The 13,094-nt window shown below is 34.9% G+C and overlaps 1 protein-coding gene across 3 annotated transcripts in view; it reads left to right on the top strand.

The window, feature by feature from the left end:
• The first annotated feature begins 803 nt into the window (after positions 1–803).
• Positions 804–13,094, top strand: part of LOC127986493 (SH3 and PX domain-containing protein 2B) — a 31,478-nt gene continuing 19,187 nt past the window's right edge. For all 3 annotated transcript variants that reach the window (XM_052588762.1, XM_052588763.1, XM_052588764.1), the window contains exons 1-2: positions 804–1,094; positions 4,507–4,587. In XM_052588762.1, the coding sequence (XP_052444722.1) occupies positions 1,023–1,094; positions 4,507–4,587 (153 nt within the window). In that variant the 5' untranslated portion in view covers positions 804–1,022. The remainder of the gene's footprint in view (positions 1,095–4,506; positions 4,588–13,094) is intronic.

Consider the following 13,094-nt stretch of genomic DNA (forward strand, 5'->3'; position numbering starts at 1 on the left):
TTTACTGAAGCTTCTAGCTTTCTAGCTCTTCTCATGATCTTTATTATTATTATTGGCTGATGTTTTACTTGTGTAGTAGAGACATGTCCTCTCTCAGTCATCTAAAAAAATTACAGTTTGTGTCGCATTGCTTGTTAATTTGTTGTAGAGATAAATATTTATAGGGTCTACCTTTGTAGTCAGCACCAAAAAAATAAAATAAATAAATAATAATAAAAAAATAGAATAAAAATGTATGCATTTGACTGTGAATAAAGAATTATATAAACTATATATATATATATATATATATATATATATATATATATATATATATATATATATATATATAACTAATTATATAATTTATAGCAACTTGTGTTGGGTATTCCTACTGTTACACAGTAAATGTTTACAAAATAAACAAATACACAAACAAACAAAGCCGAAAATATTTGCTGATTTATTTCGTGAGCTCTATTCAAACAGTGAAAAGTGCATTTGTGTCAAAGCACGTGACTGCGTTTCCCCTTTAAGTTGTCCCACTGGGTTGGTCTTGGATGAACGAAATGACGAATCGTACTATGGCTAAGGGTTAACTAGTGAATATTAATATAGTCTTCTGGCGTTCCCAGTAATCGTCTAGTCACGTAGCCTAATTAATATTCATAAGATATTAATTCACCATCTGGAATAATCTATTCGGCAGCTAGCAAACGCCCACTTACCAATGTCCACCTTTGAGCCAATCATATTCGGTTTTTCGGCGAACGTCACGTTACGTATTTAATATTCATGAGTCACGCGTTCCCATAGTAGTATGTGCGACTGCGTTGGGTTTTAATTAAATTAGAGTCGGTGAGCTGGGATAGGCTGGGAGTTCTCTCGGTCCAGACTGCAGGAAATCAGACGTGGACTATAAACCCGCAGAGACGGACAGACAAACACGCGAATGAGCAGAAGTCGATGCGGAAAACGTGATCAGATTTTGTGCCGTGGGACTGAACGCTACACTGAATCTAAAAGTCTGAGATTGTTGCAACATGCCACGGCGGACCGTACAAGAAGTAACTGTTCAAGACGTGCAAAAGAGAAGAAACCCCAACAAACACTATGTAAGTTGACGTCTGTAAAGATCTTTACTGATCTCTTCCTAACGTTCTTCCTCCTAATGAAAGTTTTAGTGATGTGTCTTTGAGATTGTTCGGTTGGTTTGAGTGAACAAAGGCTGGAGATGCGTTCAGGAGGATCGAGTTACACACCAGCACGACACGCCAAAGGAGCTGCTACTTCACAAGTATTTCTGTTCAGATATGATACACATGAAGTGTCAGATAAAGTCTGCAGACAGCAGCTGGTTAGAAGTCATCTGTACTGTACTATCATGGAGTCAATCCAGGTGTTTTCACATCTGCATCAATGTAACAAAGACAGTGAAGTCCATTACACACACACACACACACACACACAAGCATATGTGTTTATATATAGGCCTACTATCAAAAGTGCGTTTTAATGTTCAGTTTTGAGAGTGGGCGAGTGTTTACTAACTGCTGTACAAACTTATTCTGAGGACTTTGTTGATCCGCTGAGACTCCTCCATGTTTCTCCGGGCCTTTTGTCCTCTTCACCACACCCTTAAAGTTTTAACACCCTTAAAACACCCGTGAGCCCACTCTGCAGCACTCTGAGGTTATTCTTGACCGGTCTGGGATCTTAAATTGCTTTGTTTGTTTTTCCAGCCCAACAAATCCAAAGTTTTGTGTATTTTATTAAATTATTTAACAAATCAGAATAATAAAACTTTTTTTTTGAAACTTTAGAAAGTTTTCTAGACATGCTTTTTAATTATCGTTATGTACTGTACGTTCTTATGCTTTGTAGAAACCAGTTCATTGAATATATGCCCCAGCCCAGTCACTCATATTTCGCTCCCAAATCAAAAGATTTATGAAAATAAAGAAGTAAACAAGATGGGTTTTATTTGTTGTATTTAATTTAGTAGAGTGTCTAACTAAAATTTTATATTATAAAAAAAAAGAAACTAAAAGAATAGTTTAGATATGATATTAAGAACATTTAGAGGGAAATCTGCTTGGCGTTCAAATTACATTTAAGTGTATGTATTTATTTATCATTTTCTTATTTTTTTATTTCATTATTTTTAAATGCCATTTATTTATTTAAAAATAATAATATTGAAAATAAGAATAATAGTGTTTAAAACACTATGGTGCAATTTAGGATTTCTTTTTGATGAACAGTGTTTTATTGCAGAACTATTTGGATGTTATGCAAGGTGTGATTCATGAAAAAATAAAACGCACACACAAATAAGAATGTCATCACTGAAATTTGAATGTACATATTTAGAAATACCATTAAATGAAAAGTAAAAATACAGAAAATAACTTAATCAACTGAAATACTTTTTTTATATACTTATTGACTATATTTATTGATGGCCCCATGAAGTTTTAAGCTTTTGAACATATTTGAAACTGTTTCAAATATTTAAAATACAGTTAAATAAAGCAGCACAAGGCACATGGCATATAGAGTACAAACCACTGAAGTAAACAAACTGATTTAAAGATCTTTATCTAAACTGACTGAAGAGGTATTTGAATGAGGAAGTGAGCAGACCAGTGCTGCACAAAGTGTCTGGTGCAGGTCACAGTTTGTAACTGGGAGGGGGGAGTGGAGAGAGACACCAGTAATCTTCTCAGCTGCTTTCACTATTCATAGTGAACGCTGAAAATAAAACCTATGTGAAAGGATAACATGTAAATCTTTTTTGGTCTCTAACTATAGATAATCTCATCTCATGCTGAGACCGGTCATGGCTAGCGTCTGTTGACCTGCACTTTATTACTACATTAGACCTAAAATGATCAAATAATATCATTCCACTTGGAAGAATCTGAAATGCATGCTTTAGTATGTCGGTTGGAAAACTGACATCAGCATCTACTGTCAGAAATGGGAAATGCATGCAGTCTGAGCAGAAGTATGCCTGGAAAATCCCCCTTAAAATCACACCAGCATGAATGCATCTGACTGTCATTTTTTTCCACAGTGAATTGCAGTGCATTCCAGTTATGCTTAATTTTATAATTTTGCCAGCATCTGTGTTCCTTGGAATCAAACCCATGACCTTGATTTGTTAGTGGCACGTTGAGCCCCAGGAACAGAAGCTGGTATGACGTCCACCTCATGAGCTTATTTTAGTTGTAATTCTGCTTCTGGGTTTTGTTACTGCATTTCCAGTTAGTATGCATCAGTCAGCTTTAAATAATAAAGCCACAAATTTACATTGTTCAGCTTTCTGTGTGCATTGTTGTCACTTTTGTGATCCAGGTTTCAGAGAGTCATTGTAAACATTATTATCCTGAACTAGTGTTTCTCTGAGAGAATGCATTGTAATAAATACTTGAATCATTACTAATAGCCTGCGGCACACACTCTATAAAACACTGGGTTGAGTCATACTGATCAATACACGACCCTTGATTTGAGATGTGTGGGAAATCAACATTATGTTCCTAGAGAACGTAAAGTATTGCTGTATTTGTCAAACAAGCAGGTGAATGCTGAAGACGAACAAAATCCTCCCTTCCCCCTGTACTACACGAGCAGCTCGGTTCATAGTAAAACTGTGCTCAGTTTGGGGCATGTGCCAGTTATCTTCCCATATTTAGAATAGTTTGGAAAGGTTTTTATCAACAAGAGAAGCTTTAGGCTACCTGCAGTTCTTTTGTCAAAATAACAGTTTGATGGTTCAGTGTTAGAAAATAAAATGTTAAATAAAATTATAAATATTATTTTTCTCCATTTTATGGTCAAATATTACAAAAGTAATATTCTAGTTGTTATATTTTACTACTACTAGTATTAAAACTAATACTAATTTATTAGTAGTATTTTTAATCATATTAGTATTATGTTAATGATATATGATATATTAATATTGATACACAATGACAATATTTTGGCCAAATTATGCAGCCCTACAAACAAGTACAGCAAACTAGGAATTTTTTTTAGTTGTTTTTTTTTTCTCTCTCTGCTTATATATATATATATATATATATATATATATATATATATATATATATATATATATATATATATATATATATATATATATATATATATATAATTAATTTTTTTATTATTTTTTTTGGTAAAGTGAACCAGCTGTCTAAAAATAAAGTAATTAATTTAGACTGTAAATTACAGTCAAAGCTACAATATGTGTTCAGATGAGATGTAGAGATGCACATCTCATTAGAGACACATTTAGGACACATTTATGGTGCTTCTGAATTCTTTATGAAGCTTGGAAGCTCCGGTTTCCATTAATTGAAGCTGCATGGAAAATATTGCAAAGTACTGGTTTGAAATGATGAGGGTTAAAAACTGTTGTAGTTATCTTAATTAAGTGAACAGAGTTGTGTGTAATAATTGTAAATCTTGTCTTAACTCTCCCTTTATCTCTATTTTTTTTTTATTTGTTTACTCTAGGTTTACATTATCAAAGTGGCTTGGTCTGATGGCAGCACTGAGATCATTTTCAGGCGCTACAGTAAATTTTTCGACCTTCAGGTGAGTTTTGTACTAGTTCCAATATAATATTGCAATGATAAACATTTGAATCCAAGTATTAGCATCCTTTAAGCTCAAAGGAGAACTGAACCAGCATGGCTGTTCTTTTCCAATGAAACCTTGAAGTAATGCCAACCCTGAGTTTGATGCTATGAGCAGAACTGAAAGCTTAGCTGTTGGAGAGATCAACATGGATTTCAGCGATGGCCACAGAAATGTTGAAGTGCATGTGGCAGGTTTAGACGGGCTGTTTTTTTGTGCTGTGACAGGAAAAGTCATCACATTGATGGCTCTGTAGAAACGTACTTAAGATATCTGACCAGACCTGTGCACTAGATAGAATAGTGGATCTCAACAGGTTTGGTCATTGAACACACATTTTTAAGCCACAACCCAACATGTTTTTTTTTGAACTTTGACCTTATTCTTACATTTTAATTTTAAATATATAACTTGATAAAAAGTTTGCCCATACAAAATTTAAGGTTTGCTTGAGAAATCTTAGCCTGAAAGATGTTAATAACATGTTTTCAACATAATTGGCATGTAACTAGCATGTTGCTAGCTTTATTAACAAGTAACTAGCATGTTGTTAGCATGACTAGGAAGTGATTAGCATGTGACTAGCATGATTAGCAAAGTTGCTAGCCTGCCACTAGCGTTTTTCTAGCCTTGTTACATGTTCTAACATGTTGTTAGCATGATTAGCAAGTTTAAGCATGTTACTAGCATGATTAGCAAGTTACTAGCATGTTGCTAGCATGATTAGCAAGTAAATATCACTGTTGCCATGCAAACCAGCAAAAGAGAAAGATGCAAACATGTAGGCCAAGTAGAAAATGTATCTGTATCTAAGTTGGTAAATAGCCTGATCTTGAGAGAGAACTGGTTTGGTTATTGAGAGACTGACGCGCAACGTGTCTGTTTGATTAGTGAGTGCACTGTTCTTATTCCATTCATTCGTATCATATTGTAGCCTAAGGTTTATATCATTGCCTTTTTAAATATATACAAAAAATAGAACGTGTTTGATGTATTATTATAGGTGATATTACTCTTGCCAAGCTCTGATTTCTGAGAGATGCATGGAGAGGCAACAACAATGCAGTGTTTGATTTGCTTTTTACATTCATTTACTTCACCCTCTATTACGTGACTTTAGAGGTCTGTGTATAATATTGCACTGATCCACCAGACTGTGCCGGCCTCAGCCGAATATTTAGGCAGAATTATTCTTTGTCCATTATTTGATTTTGAAGCCATTATCCATGCCATGCCAAATAAGGTATTCGGCTTCGGGCACACCCCTAATTATTATATTACATATTAAAATGTTACATGCAACATAGATAAAGTCATAAAAAGTAACAGCTCCACACAATATTGCAATCCTTAAATTCATGTTGTATTTGCAAACTCCCACAGGACCTTGAGATCCTTAAAAGTTTGTGAAAATGAAAAAAAAAAACATTTCAAGGTCCTGGAAAGTTTTTGAAAATAAACATACATTGAATCAGGTCCTTGAAAGTGCTTGAATTTATTTTGTGCAAGAAGTTTTCTGGAAAAAAAATCCATATTATTCCCTCTGGTCTGTTAATGTGTTATTTCGCCAACATTTTGTGGCCTCTGCACATAAGCTTGCTTGATTTATATTAGTTATGTGCATTTTACGTGTCAAGTGTTTCGTGCATGAGGTACTTTGTGTTGTACATTGCCATGACGTTAGAGTGACCAAATTTCCTCTCTTTCCCGGACATTTCCTCTTTTTTGGACTTAAAAAATGCATCTGGCCAGGATTTCTGAATTGCCCAAAATGTGGAATTCTTCTTTTTCTTTCTACAGTCTCCAGTGCGTTTTGGTAGTAGAGCGCTGCAAGGTACTGTTTTCTTAATCCCGCTCCTACTGAATTTCTGACCATTATTGCCCGCTCCCGTGATTTTTGTATCCAATCCCTGCAAACTTTCTAACATTGCATAATTTTAATGCATCAAGAAGCCCCTATCAATCCACAGAGTATTTAAATCTTTTTTGAATCAGCCATCTCTCTCTCCTCATCATGTGATCAGTCAAATCTGATTCCAAATCTCGTTGAATGCAAGGTTGCCAAATCCAAAATTTTTTTCTATGGCTACTTTTAAACTGTTAATGGGTTGATTTCCCCATGGGTTAAAGGTTTGAAATGTTACTTAATTACATTTGACTAAAATGCTTATATTGAAACATTTTGCATTCTGCCAAAGATAAAACTGTGCTGGATGTTAATTTTTGTGTAGGAGGGCCACTGGTAGAAAGCTTTTTAGATTTGTTTATTATCGATATGCATAACAGTGACTGTAAAATATGTATTTCAGGTATCAAAATGACATTTTCAGTTTTGATATTTGGGATATGGTCATTGCACTACTTTTGGCACTACTTTAACCACCAACCAACCAAACCCCAGCCCACCGCCCGCCCACACCCACTGTCCTCTTTTTGGAAAACTAGAATATGGTCACCCTACGTTCATTCATGCCTGCACAAAACTACTAGGACAGTACCTCTATGTTTCACAGACACACCTGAAAATTAATGTTTAATTGCCCATAAGGCAAGAACAACTTAAAAGCATATTCATATATCTTTAAACTTCTGGTTACATGAGCCTAAGCTCTTTTCAATAAAATCCATGCTAAAGTTAATATCAGATCATTTTAGAATACAGTATAGTATGTATATTCTTCAGTTTTATGCAAAACATAAATACAACCATGTTGTCATATGGGCAAAAATAAATGAGAAAAAAAGCTCTTTGCCTAGTTGTGTTTGACACATGAAAACTGTAAAAATGTATCTTACAAGCAGACATGTGCTGCTATTCAGTAATGCGATATATCATAGTAATGACTATGCACGATATTGTTAACCTGGGCACTTCTAAATACCATGACTAATTATACATTTATAAATTATTCTGAATTTGGGAAGCATTTTAAGAACACTTTTCCCATCAACTGGTCAAAACGCACAACAGCACTGTATGCTGCTTGAAAGACGTGTTCCGTTCTGATGTAAACAAGCACGCATGAGAAGCACACGGGGAACACGTGAGAGATGCGCTGAATGAAAGCACATTCACTCTCTGACAGCAGATGGCGCTAAACTGCAGAAAATGCAGCCCTTACTCTGGAAACCCCATAAATAAGATGCTACTTTCTAAAACATATTTAAATAATTTAAATAGCCATTCAGATTTGTGGATTTGCTGTGTTGTTAATCACAGCGCCAATACGTAAATATTTAGATTCAATAGGCTAATCATTTTTGAACTTTATTTTTTTTAGCATTTTAATCTGGACTACAACATGCCCTAGATATTGTTTGAAAGTGCTTTGATTCTTTATTGTTTGTTCACACTTTACATTAGGGCTTCATTAGTTAGCATTAGTTAATTCATAATAACATAAACTGCCAATGAGATATTCTTATTTAATAACCAATTTAATACCAATATTTAATAACATGTTAAAATCTAAAGTTGCAACTGTTTTTTAAAGAGCTAACATGGACTAAGAGATTAATAACTTTTGTAGCAAATGTAGCTATTGCTCATTGTGAATGTTTATGCATTAATTAAGGTTCACTAATGAGATCTTATAAAAGCTTTAGCAATTAATCGCAACATGAAAATTTGATACCGACATATCTCAATGTGATTCCTCACGATGTAACCTCGCTCTCACTTGAAATGTGTCCCCACATTAAGTCCTTGAATTTGAGGGTATTGGACCTGGAAAGTCTTTGAAAGGTCCTTGAATTTGAAGTTAATCGAGGTGTGGGAACTGGGAACCCTGATTATGGTTAATGCATGCTCGATTAGTCGTTTGTTTCCAACAGTGCAGACTAGAGGTTGAAGTAGTCAATCACTCGACTAGTCTGTGCATGCCCTAATTTTTGGCAAATATAAAAACCTTTTCACACCAAAAGTGAAACGAATTAGCCTCTAAATTTATGTCCGTACAGTTGAATGCAGATGAAAATAAATTTCAACACACTTCAGCAATAAAAAAGACACAAAAATGTTTGTCTAGACTAATTTTTGTTTATTAGTATGGTTGAACTGGATCATCAAAGGTTAGAAGCAAAGACATTGGTTAATAAAATGGCATTAAATACATAATGGATATTTGTGTTGTTTAACATTTTAATTATTACAGGTTTGCGTCATTCTGAGTTGCATCATTTTTATTCATTTAGAGGAATAATAAATCTGAGTGAGATGAATTAATGCATTATTCTTAATGCACTTTTTTTAATGAAGTGATAAAAAGCAGATGCAAATGTTGTACAAAATAGGGTGAGTTATTAAATACATAATTTCAATTTTTGGGTGAACCAACCCTTTAAGGCCTGGGACAGTCTTGCGCACTTACTTCCTGTCGCTGCCAAGATCGCAAGTGTGGGTATTTGGACAAGGCATTGCTATAATAATTGCCCCTTCTCCGGGAATTTGATTGACAGGAGATTTGACCAATCCGAACACATTATCTGCCATTTTTGTCTGACAAACCAATCAGACAGTAGAGTAGATTAATGTAGGTGGAAAAATGTGTATTGGCGTCTTTCTGCATTTCAATCAAGATGCCTTCTGATGTTCATTCATGTTTATTTCATGTTATAACTAGTAAAGAGGAAGAGGTGATTAGTTCATGTATCGCTTGAACTGAGGCCCTACAGCGATCGGTCACAACACATTAAAGACACACAAAATGCAATGTATTCTATGAATAATCGAACCTGTGCGCTGTGAGCATGATAAAACTGATGACGGGACAAAAAAAGTTAGTTTAACTGAGGTGAGAGAGGGGTTTTATGTCATAAGATAATGTTAGAATGATGACACTTGACAAATAGCCTGACTCATAACATCTCATCTGATATTGAATTTGTGTTTTAAACTGCATTTGACAGAAGCTTTTCAAAATAAAAACCTCACATCAGAGCAACAGAGTTACATGTTGTTGTGGTTTCTTTGACCCTGTCTTGTGATCCACTTTTGGCTCATGACCCAGCAGTTGAGAAACACTGGTCACGTAGCAATGCCTTGGATAGGCAATATTTAATTGTCAGGTCTGTTTGCTTTGACATATTAAGAAAAATGTATAAAACACAATAATATTGAATAGTAATAATAATAAATGAAAAAGCTTTGTCCTCTCGGTTAAAGTCTGCAAAACTTCCAGATTCCTGAGTCTGGTGTTTCTTGACAAAACCTGTTTGGACGCTCTGTCTTCATAGTCACTGGTGATTGGGACTTTTCCTGTTTTGATCAGAGAAATTTCACGAGTTGTGCAATGACATCGCATCAAGAATCACAATGTCCTAGAAATAACACTTGCTGAAAAGATCTCAGGTGTTCTTCTTTTCTACCAACACTTACTACACATGAGCACACTGCTCTTTTTTCTATTTTCTTTTGTGTATAAGTATTATCAAATGAAGTAAACAAATAAAATGCAATCAGAATGGAACAGATTTTAATTTTAGCTATATTTCTGCTTTCTATGTCTGTATTTAATTAGCTTTAAAGCAGTTTGTTGCAATTCGTTGCCTTCGTAAATGTAACTTTGCAATGGATCAAATTAAACCTATTCGTTTACCACAGCATGTCAGAAATAAATCGGCCTCTTCCTTTTCTCAATTCTATTCATGGACTATTAATGTAAAGCTTTCATTAATTTAGTGCAAGTAAAAAAATAGGAATGCATTGACATGTATTTAATAATTGACAAATATTAAATCAGAATGATAAATGAGTTTGCATATTAGATCTGTTGACAGTGATAATTCATATTAATAACGGAGTTGAGATCACCAGTTGGAGGCAAGGCTGGTCCAAATTTATCTGAGCTTCCTGTGTGACGACGATGTTCAGTTGTGCTGAATCTTCCTCTCTGTGGCAGCCAAAACTTTGCAAACAGTTTAGAACGGAAACCCACTATTATTAGAAGCACTCAGCACAACTGCAGCTATTCACCGAACTTGTACAAATGGTCAGAAATCCCCGCGGTGAGCTCTGCCACAGCTTCCTGAAAATGTTACGGGATATTTTCTCTGCTCGGCACTTCCACAGAAATATGAACCATATGGAAAAATACAGCCTCTTCAAACCGTCAACTCATAGCTCTATACATGTTTTCTATAATGGATTTTTATGAAAATTGTTTATATATTGTATTTAATTTTATATATTTTTTATATATAATACTTATAATACTTATAATTTATTTACTAGTGAATGGGTCCAATCCATAAACATTAAAATAATTGTCCTATCCTCAAGACAGTATGCATGTTAACATGATATTTTTTTAAAAAGACAACAAAAAAACAGTTTTACATCATCGCCATGAAAATGATTATTATACTAAAATGCTGCATATAAAGCTTAACTTCTATTGAACCCGGAATATTCCTAATATTTATTTTGAATGACTACAAACATGTGTTAGCCAAGCAAAAACCTCCATCGCTCATTTGTTCACCATGACAATTGATATAAAAAACCTGTTACATGATTCAAAAGGAAGCTTCTGGTATGAATAACTTTGGTGAAAGTCATTTTGTGATCACTTTGATATAAATTGCTTTTTCTGTCACAATTTATGTGTCCACATTTTGAAAATGAAAATGAAAATACAATTTGTAATTCCATTTGAAAATAGTCCGGAAAATCCTTCCATACATTGCAATTAATGTAGTATAATAATGAATTTCAAATCTTTGGTGTTTGAATGAATCATTGACACTGATGGCCATGCATTGACTCATTTTTCGTTTTTGAGGTCTCTCTCCTCTGACGCATGTTACTGCTTTAATGGCTTCTTCCTCAACTTTCCCTTCAGTTCTTTCCCTCCTTGCTGCTTTTTTCCTGTGTGGTTGAGGAACTTTAGTGCTGATGCAGCACATACTATAGCAGCAGTCAGGCAGGACGTGCAGAGGGTAAATAACACAACCACTAATGCGCTTGAGTAGTAAAGAAGATCATATGACACAGCCGTCTGAATGTGGTTACACCGTTTCATAGTTCTGGGGTTTCAGAGATTGAAGAATCTCTTCGTAAATGGTGAAATACACCCTTTCATTCAAATAAGATTTGGGATTGCGAGGTTTAACTAGTATTTAATCCCATTTGAAGCATTACTTCTACTTCAATTACTCTTTCATAACAAAGTTTTAAATCTGAAAGTGCACAGTGGATAATGTTATCATCTCTTAAAAGAAAGAGTTGACTCTGAAACGAGTCATTTTTAAGAACCAATCCCAAGCCGTTTCATGTTGACGTCAAAATGAAACATTAGCATATTGCACGACCACTTGTTGCGCATGCAGACCTGGGAAACTTGAATTTGTTGGTCTGAATGAAAATGCAAATTAATTATTTTCCACTAGGTGCCACTTTTGGGGAGATTTCCCTTTGCTTTCATCTTTCTTTGTCTAGCTTGTACTTATTTGAACAATGCTTGAAACTTGGTATGACGAGCACTTAACGTATTTTTTTGGGCTATAAGTCGCACCTAAGTACAAGTCGCATCAGTCCAAACTACGTCATAACGAGGAGGAGCACTGAGCAGCATAGAGCGCCCTCTTGTGGCTGGAGACGGTAATGTTCTCTCTTAGTTCATTTCTCTTGGTTTATGTCAAATTAATTTTGATAAATAAGTCGCACCTGACTATAAGTCGCAGGACCAGCCAAACTATGAAAAAAGGTGCGACTTACAGTCCGGGAAATACGGTACTGTGTCTGTTTGTTCTTGAAGCTGTATCGCTTGATGTATTGGATAAATGCATCTACTAAATGAATTAATGTAAATGTTTTCCTCTGTTAATGAGGCACAAAAGAGTACTCCTGTGCTGTGTGAGAGGTGCTGCTTCGGGTGTGTGGAAACCAGAGCAAAACCAGACAACCAGACCAAATTGAGTTGTCTTTTGAGTCGTCACATTTATCCATGTCTGCTCTTCTCTTACACCCAGATTTTGACTTTTTTTTTTACATTTTATGAGATGTGCAGCAAATGTATGCCAGTTTATGACCCACCAGATAGATCAACAGGATATGTCACAGTTTAAATGTGCGCATCTAACTTCCCAACCACGCAACAGATTCGTTCTGAATTAAATTAATCTCTTCCTAAACCGTCCCTCCCTGACATTTTCATCTCGTTTTTATTAGTTGACGAAAATGTTGATTTTCTTCATAGTTTTTGTCATTCAAAACTAATTTTATTTTCATTGTCGTCTCGTTTTCGTCAGTGAAAAAAATGTTGTTGACACATTATTCGTCAACGAAATGAACACTGGTCAAAACACACCATTCAAACATCAAATCCACTGACGTCTACTCACCTGTCTGATTTGTTTGTCGGACAAAAATGGCAGATTCGGCATAAAGATTGGTCTAATCACCTGTCAGTCAAATTCCCTGCTAAGGGTTAATTACAATACAGTCTTGTGCTACAGCGCCACAC

The sequence above is a fragment of the Carassius gibelio genome, chromosome B21, assembly GCF_023724105.1.
Source record: "Carassius gibelio isolate Cgi1373 ecotype wild population from Czech Republic chromosome B21, carGib1.2-hapl.c, whole genome shotgun sequence".
Classification (NCBI taxonomy): Eukaryota; Metazoa; Chordata; class Actinopteri; order Cypriniformes; family Cyprinidae; genus Carassius; species Carassius gibelio.